General features: G+C 42.5%; 1 protein-coding gene across 1 annotated transcript; it reads right to left on the bottom strand.

Annotated features, from left to right (window-relative positions):
- Positions 1-1109: 1109 nt before the first annotated feature.
- Positions 1110-9660, bottom strand: LOC122557522 (aristaless-related homeobox protein-like). Its single transcript, XM_043705272.1, has 5 exons — positions 9344-9660; positions 8109-8565; positions 7404-7449; positions 4930-5210; positions 1110-1453 (listed from the first exon to the last, which is right to left on the bottom strand). The coding sequence occupies exons 1-5, from the start codon at positions 9570-9572 to the stop codon at positions 1231-1233; spliced, it is 1236 nt and encodes a 411-aa protein (XP_043561207.1). The 5' UTR covers positions 9573-9660; the 3' UTR covers positions 1110-1230.
- Positions 9661-18319: the final 8659 nt, after the last annotated feature.

The following is an 18319-nucleotide window of genomic DNA, read 5'->3' as shown; positions in this document are numbered from 1 at the left end:
TCCTTTAGCAAGCTGCCCAATTCGACACTTCTGAAAAAGAAATCATCCCCACCCATTTCCAAAATAATCAATCAGGGCAGGGTGACTTTACAAGGAGTTTGCAAATAAACTATAGATGTGTGCTTGCAATGCCATGAAATACAGTCTGTGGGCTACGGGCTAGAAAATGGAGGGATTAGAATAGTTAGGTGGTTGTTTTTGACCAGCGCAGATTTGATGGGCCGAAGAGCTCGCTTCTGTGCTGTAGATCTCGATGCCTTCATGGTTCGTTCCCTTACATTTTGTTAGTCTTTGTTAGTGTTTTGTAGGCCCTCAAATTGGACTGAACGATAACGATGAAGATTAATTAGCTCCCAAGAGCATGGCGCTAGTCATTGGTGTACCATTGAGTTGCTGAATGAAGCGTTAATGCATTTTTTTGCCCATTGTTAAGACACAGTCCGATCCTGTCCGAACCGGAGCAGGACTCGAAGGGCCGAACGGCGTGCTCCTTTTCCTACTTCTTGACATCTAAGTGCCGCAGTCTGCGGGGGAAATCTTACAAATCCGTCTGTTCTGCTCCAGTCAACTCCACATTCCTCTGATCGTGGAGCAGATTAGGCGGTTCCAAAGTAGATCACCTGACAGCATCATAAAATACACTTTGCAGAGAATAAATCTCATAGAATAAGGTGGGAGATAACACGAGACGCATCACTTAACGTTAAAATACTATATATTCTGTTGCATCTGATAGCCATTTTATAAATTACATAGATCATTTATGAGTCACGGTCTCAGTACATCTATCTACACTGTTACACGTTATTGAATGCGGAAGTCTTTCAGCGTGTGGGTGCTACTAAACAGTTGTAGCGGATTTTGTTTTGAGAGGAAGGGGATGGCGAAGCAGGTGAAACTTGTTTGGCTTTGGTTTCTGTTTGTTTACAATAAAATGTTGACAGGCAGCTTTGCCACAGAAGGACGAGTGACGTTTTTTGTTGTTTGTTTGCCCCTACCGACTAAAGTCCATTTCACGGGGACAAGCTCTCCAACAATAAGAACTCTCCCCCCCCCCCCTCCCCCCCCCCCAAAAAAAAAGCGATTCACTTGGGTTCCAAACTCTGCTTTCACTCCGGCTGCCTCTGCTCTGTGGCTGAGCGGGATACACTGTGTGTGCTCAGTGACCGCCAACCCCTTTTAAGGGGCTGACTGGGTGGGGGTTTGGAGGGGAGTTGGCAGCTTTATCTTTCAGCACACCTCTTTGCCTGCACTTGCTAGGTTCGGGAGCAGAGCGATTGGGGGGCTCGGCGCCGAGTGTTCTTTCGCTCTGAGTCTCAGACTGGCGATGCTGGAGGATTTCCTATCCAAGACAGTCGACTGAGGCTGGGCTGGAAACACACTGGGGTCCAGACTGGGAATCGAAGGTTTCACCACCAGCGAGGCTGCCATCAGCGGATTCATGGTGAAAAATCTGCAAAATCAACGATAAAAAAAGGCACAAGAACAACTCGCTTGCTGAATACCCCGGGAAGAGACGAAGCGGTCTTAATTCTAAATTAAAAAGCACTGCGGATGCTGTGAATCGGAAACAACAGCAGAAATTGCTGGAAAAGCTCAGCAGGTCTGGTAGCATCTGTGGAGAGAAATCACAATTAACATTTCGGGTTGAGTGATCCTTCGTCAGAACCCGGACCTAAAACATTAACTCTGATTTCTCTGCACAGACCTGCTGAGCTTTTCCAGCAATTTCTGTTTTTGTTTCTGGTTTTAATTCTACCCTTTCCAGAGAGCCAATTTCGCCAGTAATTTAGTGAAACGAAACAGTAAAGTGCTGCTAGAAATGGGAAAGTAAACACTGCAAAACATAGAGAGGAGAAAGTGAGGACTGCAGATGCTGGAGATCAGAGCTGAAAAATGTGTTGCTGAAAAATGTGTTGCTGCAGCAGGTCAGGCAGCATCCAAGGAGCAGGAGAATCGACGTTTCGGGCATGAGCCCTTCTTCAGGGCATAGAGAGGGTCAGACAACTTCAGCGCAAGAGACTAGACAGAACAGTTCAGATCCTGGTGTCTGTGTGTGGGGAGCCCGAAATATTAACACATATAAAAACCGAAATAACTGCGGATGTTGTGAATCGGCAGCAACAACATAAATTTATTGGAAAAGCTCAGCATGTCTGGTAGCATCTGTGGAGAGAAATCAGAGTTAATGTTTAGAATCGAGTGACCCTTCAGTGGCCCTCACTAGACTTGAAACATTACTCTGATTTCTCTGCACAGATGCTGCCAGACCTGCTGAGCTTTTCCAGTAAATTTCTGTTTTTGTATGTCCACAAATACTGCGGACTGCTGAATACCTCGGGCATTTCCACCTTCCCAATCCCCTAACCCTTTCGCCCCGTACCAACTCCCACCACCAAAAATGTATTCAAATTGTCCGATTGTGATCACCTTCCACCTCGGGTAGGTTAAGGGCCATATGGTGGCTCAGTGGTTAGTACTGCTGCCTCACAACACCAGGGCCACAGGTTCGATTCCAGCCTCGGGCGACTGTCTATGTGGAGTTTGCATGTTCTGCCGTGTCTGCGTGGGTTTCCTCCCACAGACCAAAGATGTGCAGGTCAGGTGAATTGGCCATGCTAAATTGCCCATAGTGTTAGGTGCATTAGTCAGAGGGGAAATGGATTGGTTGGGCCGGGCCTGTTTCCACACTTTAGGGAATCTAATCTTAAAAAAAAACTAATAATTTCAAAGAAGTTGGGGAGACATACACAATTCATGAACTGTACAAGTTGGAGAGACATACACAATCCATGAACGAATAAAAATATTGATCGTGTGACAAGCTGGCCCATGCTTAAAATAAATTGAATATAACATAATCGATCTCATTAAATACAGACTACTCAGAAATGTCCAGAAAGTAGGGTGGAAGGCTTTAGATGAAGTATACGAAAATTAAGTGCATAAGCAACACAGATTGATTCTGTTTTGAGTGCTAGAGAAATGATACAATATTCGCAATGAAGGGTCAGCTGTGCAGGATGCAAAACATTATTGTCATTTCAAAAGAAGGTAGGGTGACCTTCGGGGATGTGTCTGTGTGGAGGCGGGGAGGGGACACCACTTGTGAGAAGTGTTAGAACATAGAACATTACAGCGCAATGCAGACCCTTTGGCCCTCGATGTTGCGCCGACCCGTGGAACCAATCTGAAGCCCATCTGACCCACACCATTCCATTATCATCCATATGTTTATCCAATGACCATTTAAATGCCCTTAAAGTTGGCGAGTCTACCCCTGTTGAGGGGTCTTAAACTACCAAGAGATGACCTTCCAGAGGCGGGCCATGTCCTACTGGAGGGTAAAAGGAGTGCACTGCGGGATACCAGAGAAAAAGTGATACCGCAACTTGACGCATTCACTCTGTTTTCTCTCCGCAGATGCTGCCTGACCTGCTGAGTTTCTCAGTTTTTATAAAAGTGAAATATTGCCGATGTTAGAAATCTGAAATAAAAACAAAAGGTACTGGAGAAACTCTGCAGGTCTGGCAGCATCTGTCGAGAGGGAAACAACACTACCATACCAAGTCTATTCGGTTCTGAAGAAATCATTTAGGACTCTCAACGCTGAGCCTTTCTGTTTTCACGATCTAATCTCAACTTTTATTTTCTGTTGCTGAAAAGTATATTTCGACGAATTTCCAGCAACTCTTAGCCACAGACTTTGCTCGTTTTCCTAAATCCATCCACTCTCTTCTCATAGGAATAGGGGGGAGAAGCTATGATAGAATTGTGAATTTTTCAATCGATACATTACAAGGGTTTGACTATGGCTAGATAGTCAGCTCGCGGTACAGTATGACATCAAGAATACGGGTTTAATTGCTGTATCGACTGAAATAGTTTGTGGGAACTATGGCCCATGCTTAATATGGAGTGATGGCCATCCAACAATATAACTGTTTACGTCTCTTTAAAAGAACCATGTCTATTAGGAGGGAATTGAAATGGCAAGTTAGTTGTGGATATTCTCTGGAGTAGTTGCCCTAACTTGAATAATCTGAAATTGAATAGCTTAATATAACACCAGTGTGAATGTCCTATATTTCTCTAACTTTGGGAAGTTACATCGTGACATCCCCTCCAACATCAGCAAACGCTCACTTGGATATGAGGATAAGGTTGGTTAAGAAAAGAAATATAAACATTCTCACGCGTTTTATTCTTTCGTGGGGCGTGGCGTCACTGTCTATGTTAGGATTTGTAGCCCATTCCTAAATGTCCTTGAACTGTCTGGCTTGCTAATTCACATCAGAAGGCAGTTAAAAGTCACCCACGTTGCGTTGGGTAGGAGTCACATGGAGGTCAGATTTCCTTCGCTATATAATTAAATAAGTAAGTGACGTGCAGTATTAAGGCAGCGGTAAACGAAGACAATTACTGAACAGGTAGGTTGGGATTGGAAACAAACTGTGTTATATTGATAGTTAAAACTTAGTGCACCCCAGTCCAACACCGGCACCTCCAAATCATGTTATATTCATGCAGGAGAAAAATGCAGGAAATCTAATTGCTCAGTGGCTCTGGCAACATCTGTGGAGAATGGCTATCGAACTGAAATGTTTAAACGCCGTTTCTCTCTCCACCGGCGCTGCCAAAAAACTTGAGTACTTGCTGCGTTTTTTTTTTCATTAAAAGCATTCGCTCCTGCAACCGACAGGGAAGGTGTTCCACAGAAAAGTCATTTGGGACGAGAAGATTAACTCTGTCTCTCCCTACAGAGATGCTGCCAGACCTGCTGAGTTTCTCCAGCTTTTTCCGTGTTTGTTTCAGATTCCCAGCATCCGCAGTACTTTCCTTTTATTGGGGAAGGCTCATGGCCAGATTTTGGAAAGAATTTCTCTTCACTGCATGAAGATATCAGCTTGAAGGTCGTTGGCAACTCACCTCCCAAAGTGTGGACTGAGCAACGGGTGTCTGAAGAATGTGGTCCCGATGAAGGTGCTGATGCCTAACTGGGCTGCAGGGTTGTAGGCGCTGGCAGTTGCTGGTGCAGCAAGGGATGGGATTGACGCTGACCTCCAGCTCGGCTCCACGCCTGAGGAATGGCCCACTGGTACATCCAAGTACAGCCCCAGTGGACTGGCCAAGGACAGGGCGTGAGGATGACCCAGGTTTCCAGCCTTCTCCCGCTTCCTCCACTTGGCTCGACGGTTCTGAAACCAAACCTGGGGAGGAACAGAGGGAACAGGGCAGTTTGAGAGCTTTGTAAACCTCCACAAACCATCAATGATTCCAGCAGTATGTGCCATCTACAAGTTGCACTGCTGATATTCGCCCAAGACAACGCCTTCCAAACCCATAACTACTTCCATCTAGAGGGACAAGAGCAGCAGGTACATGAGAACTCCACCACCTGCAAGCCCTCTCAGCCACTTACCATCCTGACTTGGAAATGTATCACCTTGCCTTCACGGTTCTGGGTCAAAGTCCTGGAATTGCCTCCCTCGTGGCACCGACAGCACAGGGACTACAGCGGTTCAAGAAGGCCACTTCTTCAAGGGCAATTGGGGAGGCCAATAACTGATTGCTCAGCCCAGCCATACCCACATCCCAAGAGTGGATACATAAACGGAATAGCCTTTTTAAACTGAGCAGCATCGATTATGAACAATGATGGAATAACCACTGATAGAGCAATTGGGATTATGCATGCTGCTAAAGAGTAGGAAAGGTAGGTTTAAATTATTATAAAACGAAGCATAATCGGAACAGCTGTACACGTCTTGCTTCAATTTGAAGTTAATTAGATTTCAGATATAATGAGAAGGACTGCAGCGGTTCAGGAAAGAAGTTTACAACCACCATCTTAAGGGCAACTAGGGATGGACAATACATGCCAATTCTAAAAAAACTTCACCGGACTCGAAACGTTAACTCTGTTTCTCTCTCTGGACAGATGCTGCCAGACCTGCTGGGTTTCTCCACCAATTTCTGTTTTTGCAATATATGCTGGCCCAGTCGGCGATACACACGCCCCACGAATGAATAAAGAAAAATACGATTTAATCAATTAAGATGAAGTTGGGCAATTAATTGTATCTCGCACTAATTCTACCGAATAATCCAGATTGAGAACTGTCAGTCTGTGGATTCAGTTAAACGATCTGAAACAAAAACTGCCTTAAAAAACTTTCTATACCATCACATGTACCTAAAGAGAGTTGTGTGCATGTGAAACTTAAAACAATATACAACGATATAAAATCATGTATCCCAATTTTGATAAAGAGTTGGGAGATTTGCAACCTCGAATTTTTGATTTATTTCCAAACCACGGTAGAATGGACTGAAATCAATGCGTTTTAAGTTTCTTTAAGTATCAGTTCTCACTCACACTTTGAATTCGTCCCATTTTAATGATGTAACACACACGACATCTCAAGGTCAGATAGTTAAGCTGCTCTACCTTTGGCACCGCTTGGCTGTGTAAAATAGTGACAGACAGTTTCCTACGGTCCTTACGAAGGCTGGGGAATCATGAACGATTATAGTTAAGACCTACAGCTCTTCAGGTACAGTACATTCAGAAACCTCATAGTTTGGTCGAATTATATCCCAGACAGTCGACACTGAGAGCAAGACTCACAGCGGATCAGGTCTCTATTCTACAGCAATCAGAAAGCGTCTAAACGGAACGCCCCAATTAATACTTCAGACACAACATTTGGATGAGACACGAACTAAACAAAATGTAAATGAGCGCCGTATCCTTGTATCCTTCTTATTTCAGATTCTGCTAGAATCAATGTTTTGGACAGAAAATGGTGTTCGGGCTCGGGAATTTCACCTTGGGATATATATACATTTTCTTTATATGTATATATAAACTTCCAAGCTCTGAGTTATTGATTTGGAACGGTTATGGTTTGAGATCTAATTATGAGCACCGTGTATGAAAATGGCACATTGTCAAGGATCGAGTGGGTTTTTTTTTTGGTTTTTTTTATAAACGCACACAGGGCCACCCAGTCCCGCTAGTGTCCGCCATATGGTTTCTATTCATTGACACTCCCCAAGGCCTTTTGTAATTTCACCAGCCCCCAGAGAACAGAAACTTTTCAGCGCTGAATATACGGAATCCGGGCGATTTAACTTTGATCTGCAACAACCAATGATAAGGGGAACGTTTAATCCATCACTTTAGCAATGAACGAGCCGATGACTAAATCTAAATTCTGCTCATTTAATCTAAAATAGATTCTCTCCCTCAAACGCTTTCATGTGGGTTGCTTTGATTCAGAAGTTCAGAGCACAGAGTGCAATCTGGTCGTTATTAGAGCTTATTAAACCTCCCCTTCTGCCCCCTGCCACTCTCTGGGGCTGCCGATGAAGACTCCTGCCGAGAAAGATACACATACCTGCACCCTGGCTTCGGTTAAATCCAGTCGCATGGCCAAGTCCTCCCTTGTGAACAAACACAAACCATTATTGACCAAGCAAAACAAGTTGAACTGGACAATTTTTTTTTAGCCTGCCGTTGTCTCGTTATAATGACAAAGAAAAAAAAGTACGACTCCCTTTTTCTATACATTTCGTGGCTGGAAAAAGATTTTCTTAAGTACATTTGAACGAAAGGAGAATGAGTATTAGCAGTCGCCATAACTAAGAACGAATTGCAGCTTTAAGGAACTCGAATTTTGGGAACACCTTTGAGGTCCCTCAACAAAACGAAATCGAGATTTCGGGCAATGAGACTCCAGAGGAAGAGGGATTATCTGCTTTAACATGTTGCACTAAATCGTGTTTCAACGAGGCATTTTAGAATGGTGTTTTTAATCTTGTTTTCAGCTCTAAATTTCTGAACGAATCAGAAATGTTATTTCGCGCGGCAGTGACAAGTCTGTCCTATTTGCTGTGCATTTTGGGTCGCTCAAAGGAAGGTTTATCGTGGAACCTTTGACACTGACAACAGTTCATTCTAAATGATTGCCCTTCTCTTTCATTTTGATGGAGTTTAGATCCTTACAAAGCCCGAACGGTACTCACTCCAGGAGCTCCAGAAGAGACACTCACTGTCTGGGTGATACGCGGCTAACAGCCACGGTCCGCTGTGGGAGTCTTACCTTGTGAAGACATCGGGGTAGTGCGTTTTCCTGAAAGCCCTCTCCAGTTCCTCCAGCTGGAAGTTGGTGAAAGTGGTTCTGTAGCGGCGCTGTTTGCGCTTGAACGAGCCGTGCTCCTGGTCTCCTGGACAAGAGTAATACTGAAGGGTCCGGTTCTCCCTGGTGCTCTCTTTCTGCTCCGTGTCCTCACTCGGTTGGTCTACCCCTCCTCCTTGTTCCAGAACCTGGTTGTCCGCCGAGGCCTCTCTCTCCCCACAACTCCCCGCATTGTCCCCTCCGTCTTTCGGCGGAGCTTTCACTGGATCCGGTCCACTCATTAAACCGGAGCCCGAATCGCTTTCCCTTGAAGCAAGTTCATTAAACCAATTCTCAGGTTCGCCTCTGCTCGCTTCCTCCCGTTTGGAACGACTCGATTGATACCATTCCAACCCGCAAACCCTTCCTACTTCGGATTGACCTGCATAAAAACACAAAGACACACACAAACACACACGACCTGCAGTTAAAACACTGAGGGGTAACATCAACTCAAACATCTATGCACACCTATTGTTCTGAAGAAGGGTCACCGGACCAGAAACGTCAACTCTGATATCTCTGCACAGAGCTGCTGAGCTTTTTCAGCAACCTCTGCTTCTTTTTCTGTACACAAACTTAACTTGACCAGATTTTTTTTTCAAAAGTCTTCTGTCTGAACGTAAAACAAAGAACTGTGGATTCTGGACGTTTGAAACAAAAACGATCAATTGCTGGAGAAACTCAAGAGGTCTGGCAGCATCTGTGGAGGAAATTTAAAAAATTAAACTGACACTTCAGACCCTTTCTCCCCATAGTTTCTGCCAGACCTGCTGAGTTTCTCCAACATTTTCTGTTGTTTCTGAGGAAACGCTGTTTAATTTTTGACATTTTCCCCGCCGTTTACGGACTGAGTGACGCGCTTTGTTTCCTTATTTAATAATATTCTAGAAATGATAAAAATGAAATGTTGCTGAAGATATTGGAAATCTAATGCAGACAATGCTGGAGAAAATCCGCGGGTCAGGTGGCACCTGTGAGAGAGAAACAGAGTTAATGTTTTGAGTTTGATAAGTCAGAAATGAATTTTTCAGTTCTAAGGAAGTCACAATGTTAACTATGGTTTTATGTGGAGTTGCTCCCGAGCCAAAATGTTTTATTTTGCAATGGCCAACGTCAAACTTTGTTCTAAATCAAACGATAAGGAGCTGTCACCTTACCCTCAACTTCCACCCTTGGCGAAAATTCACTCCCCATCTTCAGTTGAAGAGAGGCCGTCTCTCCCTCGGGCTCCTTGTCGGTCCGTGTGGCAGAGGAAGGGAAAACCTCACGTTTATTGGGTGGACTGCTACGTCCCAAGATGCTGTCGATGAGATAGGAAGAGAGCCGGGGAAAAGGCGGTGATTTCTTGGGGCAGTGGGGCGTCGAGCTGTCCCTCGGGGTCTTCATGTTGCATGGATGGCTCCGACACACTCAACACAGCAACTCGGTGGCTGGGGCATCACCGGCTCCAGCAAATGCAAGAGGGATTTGTTGTAAACGGGCAGTCATTTGTATGCTCACTACTTTAAATAAACATGCCCCAGACATCCCATTGGTAAGGGGTGGGGGGGATGGATGGAGTTATGGTCCGGTACAGCACAAAATCTGGACTGGATTCCGCACCCGGCAAAGGATTCCAAATAAATCAATATGACAATCAGATGCAAATATAACCGCCCACCCCCCACCCGCACCCTGCTTCTAGATCCAAACTTTATTGTCTACCAGAACAGCTGCAATTTTTGTTTTTGTTTGTTTCGGATCTCCAGCCACCACAGCGCTTCGTTTTGTTTTCACGATGGGATGAAATTTGCTTCAGTTTGGGGATGTTTGCAATTCTGTAGGCGATCAGAAACGAAATATAAGGCAACACTTTAAAATGCCCTTCCCAAACCGGAGCTTAACACTAAAGCGCCGCTTCTAGTAACGATCAGAAAGGAAATTTAAATCTGTGGCAAAATAACGAGGAGATACCCACAATATTTATGTGTAAAAACAGAAAGTGCTGGAGAAACTCAACATCTATGCAGAGGAGAATATATTTGAGATATCAAGTCTAATGTGACTTCTTCAAAACATAAGTTACGAATCATTTTAGACATTAACTCGTCAACGGGGAAAGTCTTTGAAGTCAGATTTTACACCGCCCGATAAAAAAGGACGGTGTTGTCTCTTAAAACAGTCTTTCTCCAGTAGAAAGTCAACACCTGCAGTATAAACGAAACGGCTGAGTCCAGAATAGAGCGAAGATCAGCTTCTCCGACCTCAGTACAGTGCAGCGCTTTGACCTCATTGTAGACGTACCTTTGAAAAAGGGACAACTCCTTCCATCTCCACACCTGCATTCCCACCACATCTCTGCGGCACTAACGCATCCTGAGGTGCTGGGCAGCGGTGGGGAAGGAGAGGGATATTAAACCAGCGTCTTGACTCTGAATCACATTCGGACAGATGGACAGAAGTTTGGGGCTAAAAAGGCGGAGGTCTGTTTGGAAATGAATGAATCCGTGGATTTGTCTGAATTCCTAACTGCCAGGTTGCAAATAAAACGGTGCAGAGTTCGGCGATCACCTACTGCCTCATCTCCGTCTCCAATTTATAAAATAAAACTGTTTCTTGATTCGGAAGAAGTTCCGACGCTATTTCAAAAACGCCTCGCTATTTGTACGTAAAACAAATGTTGCAGCATACGGGTATGAAATAATTCTTTTGATGTTCATAAACCTCCTTTCCTTACAAGGATAAAGGTTATGTTTTACTATTCATTGGATCGCGTTGCTTTTGTCTGTTGTGATTTTCTTTGTAAATTATGTTGATCTCACGAAGCTATCCTTAGTCTTGGTTTGTTGTTACAAAGTTCTTTCTGTGTGAACCTTCACGTGGAAAGGGTTTGGCTCACCTAACCAGAATATGTTGGTATTTATTGCACAGAGCACTTGTCAGCCCCATACCTATATTATCATGTTTCCTGTAGCACCACTGTGTGCGGTCCGCATTGTTTCTGTATCACCTCCTTGTCTGTATTGCTACTGTACCTGAATCCCCAATGTATCTGGGTCATCACTACCTGTCTCATCCTGCGTTTCTGCCATCATTTACTGTATTATCCCTATACTGTACCTGCACCATTGTCATATCTGTTTCATCACTAACTGCTTTATCATGTTTCAGTTTCACTACCTGTATTAATCATGGTGTCTATGTCATCCTTGTATCTGTATCATCAGGACCTGTACCGTCCCCATAGTTGTATCAGACTAGTCCCCACATCCCTTTACTATTGCTGCATTATCCTATTTCCCATTGACAAATTGTTAGATCTATTCACAAATAGTCACTACTTCAGTCATTACAATTATACAACATTCAACAATAAAAAAAACTTCTCACTGCACTTCATATTTAATATTGCATATATATCTTTTTACTTTCTTTGGGGGGTGGTTCGCTCCTTTGCATGGCTGGTTTACAATGTGGTGTAATGCCAACAGCATGGCCAAGGTACCATGAAAAATTCCCCATTTCAGCTTCTCTGTGCTCCTGAGGTGTGATGACCCTTAGGTTAAGCCACCACCAGTTCTCATTCTTTAATAAGAGAACAGCATAGAGTCATAGAGATGTACAGCATGGAAACAGACCCGTGGTCTATAGTAACTATACCCTTTATCTGCTACTAACTCTCTATTCTCACTCCTTAGAGGATTAGCACTCATTATATTAGCTCATTTCCTTTTTACATATCTGTAGTAACTCTTGCTATCTTTTACATTTACATTTCTAGCTAACATCCTCTCATACTCTGATATATTTTTCTCAATTCATCTTTTAGTCATTCTTTGCCATTCTTTAACTTTGATCTGAGCCTTTGACCTACTATTCATATTAATGCATTTATAACTTATCCAAGGCTGCAGGGCAAGTGCTGAAAGTGGGATTGGAATAGATTGATGCTTGATGACCAATCTGGATTTGATGGGCTGAATAGCGTTTTGCCATGCTGTAAAACTCTATGATTCTGAAGCCTTTGTATAGATCTGTCCACCAGTCTAAAAGTGTGCATCTCTGGGAGAAGCTAGCTCAGTTCTAGTGGGTTCTAAACTATAGTCTGACCCTACTCTTAACAAAAAGGTGAGCTATGTTAGCTTGGCATCTCATAAGAGGTAGACTCTGCCAACTTGCTATCTTGCTGCTACATACTAAACTATTCTTGTTACTTAAGAATGAGACTTTTCCACCAAGACTTTGTGTGGCCATCTTTCTTCACTTAAGTTTAGTGAGTCCCTTATCTATTATGGAAATGTGTTGCTGGAAAAGCGCAGCAGGTCAGGCAGCATCTAGGGAACAGGAGAATCGACGTTTCGGGTATTAGCCCTTCTTCAGGACCCTTATCTATTATGAACAAGAGATAGCTAAATGGCTGCAAACCTACCCAAAGGAGACCCTCTTTAACAATGCATATTGCTTCCTAACCATTACTAACTTTTATGCATTTCCGAGTTATGTTCAATTTATATTAATCCAGTGACCTAAATTAATCAGTAATATTCATTCGGTACTCTGGTGAATAATTGTTAGAAGCTAGGCTTAAAGTCATTGTTGAGATATCCACTAGTTGATGGAATGTTCTGAAGAGCTTCACTCTTTTTTGCCTTATTCTCATTTCCATATTGAGTACATGCCATCATTGAATAAAGCTGTCAGTTTTACCACATATTTAATAACAACACTGGCACAAAGCCCACATAAAATATTCTTTTGGTTGCTGAGGAGTATTGATTTGGCTCCAGGGCAACATTTGAAGCTGGTACAACATTCAAAATCCAAGTTAAAAATCACAGGTTATAGCCCAACAGGTTTAATTGGAAGCACACTAGCTTTCGGAGCGATGCTCATCAGGTGGTCCTGATGGCACATTGACTTCCCTTTTTCCTGCCATGAGTCTAACAACACCAACAATTAGCTTTTATGTAGACCCTTTGACATAGTAAAATGGAAACAATTACAATCATAATATGTCTTAAAAGTCCTAATGTTCCAAGATGTTTAACCAAGAACACTAATAAAAAATTATGCAGTGCCATGTGAGGAGATTTTAAGACAGGGAGAAATACTAACAGAAAGTGCCAGAGAAATCCATAAGTCTGTCAGCATCTAATGAGAGAGAAACAGAGTTAATGCTTTGAATTTTTCTTTGAAGTAGAGTCATAATGGACTCAAAACATTCACTCTGTTTCTCTCGCCATATATGCTGCCAAACTTGTTGAGTTTCTCCAGCATTTTCTGTTTATAATTTCAGATATCCAGCCTTCACAGTGCTTTGCTTTTATGTTAAGTCAGGAAAAGATAATTTTAAGGAATGCCTTTAAAGAAAGAGACAGAAGTATAGAGATGGAGAGGCATTAGGAGGTAACTCCAGAACGACAGCCAGTGGATAAATATGAGGTATAAAGGGTTAAATTTGGCTCTTGGCTTACAATGATTATCGTTCAGGACTGTAGTAGGGGTTTTGCCTCCAACAGGATATTTCACCTGATGTGGCAATGCTTATGTCATTCCTCATAAAGTAAGGAACCTGGCATGGTTTAACCACCAGCAGTTTATTACAGCTTACTAATATATACAAATACTATATTCACAGCCACATTGTGACTGGGTTCATATTAAGCTATTGATTTACAAACCAATATGCTTCCATTAGCGTGTCAAGCATCAAGTGACTTGGATAAGATGCAGTCTGAGATCTTTTTACACTCAGGTCACACATGTTGTGATATAGCGATAATATCGTGAACATGTCTTTTAAAGGAAGACTGACATACTGACTGTGAGACATAACACAATAGACTGGCAATTCAAGAACAATGGAAACCTAATGAATTAAATAAAGCTGCTGGATTGTTCTAAAATCCCAAAACACTCATTAATGTCTGTCAGGGAAGTGACTTTATCACCTATACCTAAATTTGACCATTACTGAATATTATGGTTGACCATCAGAACATCTAGGAACAGCATGTCCCATACACTATTCCAGTCATACATTATTTGTTTGATCCTTAATGCCATCTGAAATAGCCTAGCAACCACTTCAATTGTTAGGACTACCAGTGCTATCTCAGGGCAAAGAAGAAAAACTATAATTGTGACCTTTACCTGTACCGATGAAAATCTAACCAATAGGAACATAGAAACAGGAGTAGGCCATTTGGCCCCTCCAACCTGTTTTGCCATTCAATGAGATCATGGCTGATCTTCGATCAAACTCCATATAACTGCCTTTGGCCCATATCTCTTAATACCTCTACCATCGGGGAGAAGGTACGGAAGCCTGAACACTCGCACCAGCCGGTTTCAAAACAGTTTCTACCCTACTGTTGTTAGAATCCTGAATGGACTCACAATCCATTAACATTCTTAACATTCACCTGTATCTGTGTTTTTGTTTTTGCTGCTGTTTACCTATTATTTACTTATCTATGCTACTTAACTCTGTGATCTGCCTGTATTGCTCGCAAGACAAAGTCTTTCACTGTGCCCCGGTTCACGTGACAATAAATTCAATTCAACTCAATGCTTAACAAAAATGTAACTATAGCAGATCTAAAATTAACAACTGACTGAGCATCCACTGCCACTTGTGGAAGAGTATTCCAGACATCTACCACACTCTGTGTATAGAAGTGCTTCCTGATATCTCCCGTGAATGGTTTGGCCCTAATTATCAGACAATACCCTGTAGTTTTGCATCAGTAAAAACAATGACTGCAGATGCTGGAAACCAGATTCGAGATTAGAGTGGTGCTGGAAAAGCACAGCAGTTCAGGCAGCATCCGAGGAGCAGAAAAATCGACGTTTCGGGCAAAAGCCCTTCATCAGGAATATTCCTGATGAAAGGCTTTTGCCCAAAATGTCAATTTTTCTGCTCCTCGGATGCTGCCTGAACTGCTGTGCTTTTCCAGCACCACTTTAATCTAGAATGTAGTTTTGCATCTTCAATCGATGGAAGTAGTTTATCTTTATCTATCCTGCCTTTTATTGTTGATACCTTGAAGAGTTTGATCACTCCTTAACCTTCTAAGTTCTAAGGAAAACATGAAAATAAGAAGTTCACATTGCGAGTGCCTGTTAACTGAAAGGAGCATCCTGGAAAAATGATGTGGCAGTACATGTGAGACACGTCCAGAGGAAGTGAGTACAGTGGCAGCACAATGCACTTGTTATAGATTTCAAAGACTAGTATTGTGACATGGTATTATGAAAGCATATCTCTTCTATTGTCTGTAACCTGTAAAATTGTGATTATGGTTGGTGGAAGGATTTCAATGGTGCGTTGCGGTAATTATTCATTGTATTACAAGGGAGCAACTGCCTTTCCATAGATTCACAGCATTGTACATAATCTTCTGATTTTCTTTCAGAGAAAAGACGCTAGTTTCTTTTGAAAGGAACAGATTGAAATACTCGAATGTGTACTAATGAAGAGATAAGTTGCAGTAAGCCATGCAACAGAGAGCTGGAATCATGGAATGACAATCAAAGCCCAATTGGTATTTTGCCTTCCTACTGACTGTACCATACATAATAAGGATGGTATGGAAAGTTAACTTAGATATCAGAATTGTCGAAAACAATAAAGAATAATTTTAAATGATACATGCCTTGTAAATCTGCCTTCTGACATGCTTATCATAGATTTCTGTATCAGTTTCAGGTATTGTGCTTTTTGCAGCTTGAATTGAGGGATTATTTTGATATTCATAATAAGAGATGGAAAGATTGTAGAAAGTATAAATTCCAATATCTAGAATGTATTATGACTGTATGTCAGTCTTTCTCTTCGGTAGTCCCTTGGGATCAAGGATGACTTTTGTCCACCTTGATGTCATGGACCCTGATGTCACAAAGCTGTTTTCTTTTTTCTAAAAGCTGTTCCTGTTCTCAAGGATTCTGTCTCCTTGGTTTTTTTCAGATGGATCATAAACTGCTCCCAGTTCTGATTAGACTAGTTTGGCACAGAGATTAAAGGGTATTGAGAGACCTTTTTGTTTATATGCAAACAGATGAGACTTCAGGCTAAAGTGGTCATGTTTTAGAAGTGACCTGTATAGTGAAAGGAGAGTGGTCAGCTCTCTAGCTGAGCAGTTCAGGCCAGAACCAGTTAGGAGTTCAACTTTGTGGAAACAGGCTCTCCGTCCCCTTTTGCGCTTCTAACTTCAACCTGTAAGCATTTGTTCCATGCTTTTTTTAAAGGGGGCTTGCTTATTGGGACTTTTGTGTGTATAATTAAGTCTAGTTTGGATATACTGAGTTCTGCAGGGGTTCTTTATTCTGTTTTTTGTGTTCAATTGTGTAATTTTGTGAATAGTTTTTTGTCTGTATTTAAACCTGGTAGTCAACCTAGCTAACTTACTCCAGGTAATTTTCACTATACACTAGGCTCGGTGGCACAGTGGTTAGCACTGCTGCCTCACAGCACCAGAGACCCGGGTTCAATTCCCGCCTCAATTGTGTAATTTTGTGAATAGTTTTTTGTCTGTATTTAAACCTGGTAGTCAACCTAGCTAACTTACTCCAGGTAATTTTCACGATACACTACCGAAGCAAATTGCAAAGTTATTGTCTGGGCAACCTGCTTAAGAATGTTTTAAGTGGTCTGGCATAGTCCATAACAGAATGGGGCTCTTTGCAAGATTTTAAACAGTCAGTGGTAGGTGCTAGTGTCTTTATTTCGGGTGTTGGTTCGGTTGGTTGGACAAAGCTTGGTGCAGTATTGGCTCTTTCAGTCACCAAAAGGTTTCTGGAAGTGGATGCGGTGACGTTGGAAGTTTTGCAAAAAGTGAATAAGACCAAGCTGCAGGAATGAGCAGGGGAGCTGGGATTGGACCTGCCTGCTTCTATGAGGGAAGGAGAGATAATTACAGCAGTAACTCAGCATTTAAACTTGCTGGAGAAACCATTAGAATCTATAGAGTGGGCAAGAATTCAATTGCAAATGAAGCAGCTTGAGTGAAAGGTGAGAGATAAGGAAAGGGCAGCAGAAATGAATCAGTTTGAGTTATGACTAAAAGCAGAATAGAGGGTAAAAGAGAGAGCAGCAGAAGTGAAAGGGAAAGCAAGAGCAGCAGAACAGAGAGAAAAAGAAAGAGCATCAGAAGAGAAAGGAAAAATGAGATTTTGAACTTCAAAAACTGACAGTTTAAAAGGAACGTTTGCTTAAAAGGCTGGAGACAAAGGCTGAAGGTAACCTCAACAAGGAAGTAGCGTGAACTCATGTGAAAGAGCAGAGAGTTCAAATGGCAAGGTTAGCAGCTGAAGTGGCTGATGATTATGAGTTGGTTCATAAAACACAGTTTGGCTTCCAGAATCAATTTCAATCCATGAAGGATAGAACTTGGGCAAAGAGAAATCCTCACGTGGAAATGGAAAGGTAGATCTCAGTAAAGATCATAAGGATAACTTACCAAAGGTTAAAAAAGAAACCCTTGAGGGGGACAAAGAAGTTAAAAAGCTCCAATGTCTTCATTGTAATAAAGTCGGCCACACAAAATCAGTGTTGGTGGGCAAGGAGAAAGCCACATGTAGGAAAACCAGACAAGCCTGGAAGTTTTGTTGGACGAGTAACAAAAGTAACAAGGGAAGTTAGACAACTGCCTCAGAATGTACAAGATGATTTGAGGTTGAATAAGGAGAAAATTCCAGATCTGCTTCAAAAATACAATGTAAGGGTAAAGATTATTCATGTAGGCAAGGAGTAGCAGGTAAAGAAGTTGTTGTGGTTCTGTTCGCTGAGCTGGGAATTTGTGTTGCAGACGTTTCGTCCCCTGTCTAGGTGACATCCTCAGTGCTTGGGAGCTTCCTGTGAAGCGCTTCTGTGATCTTTCCTCCGGCATTTATAGTGATTTGTATCTGTCGCTTCTGGTTGTCAGTTCGAGCTGTCCACTGCAGTGGCCGGTATATTGGGTCCAGGTCGAAGTGCTTATTGATTGAATCTGTGGATGAGTGCCATGCCTCTAGGAATTCCCTGGCTGTTCTCTGTTTGGCTTGTCCTATAATAGTAGTGTTGTCCCAGTCAAACTCATGTTGCTTGTCATCTGCGTGTGTGGCTACTAAGGATAGCTGGTCGTGTCGTTTCGTAGCTAGTTGGTGTTCATGGA

The sequence above is a fragment of the Chiloscyllium plagiosum genome, chromosome 15 (genome assembly GCF_004010195.1).
Source record: "Chiloscyllium plagiosum isolate BGI_BamShark_2017 chromosome 15, ASM401019v2, whole genome shotgun sequence".
NCBI classification, from domain to species: domain Eukaryota; kingdom Metazoa; phylum Chordata; class Chondrichthyes; order Orectolobiformes; family Hemiscylliidae; genus Chiloscyllium; species Chiloscyllium plagiosum.
Note: the sequence above shows the minus strand (reverse complement) of the source record. Positions and strands in the feature narration are given on the sequence as shown.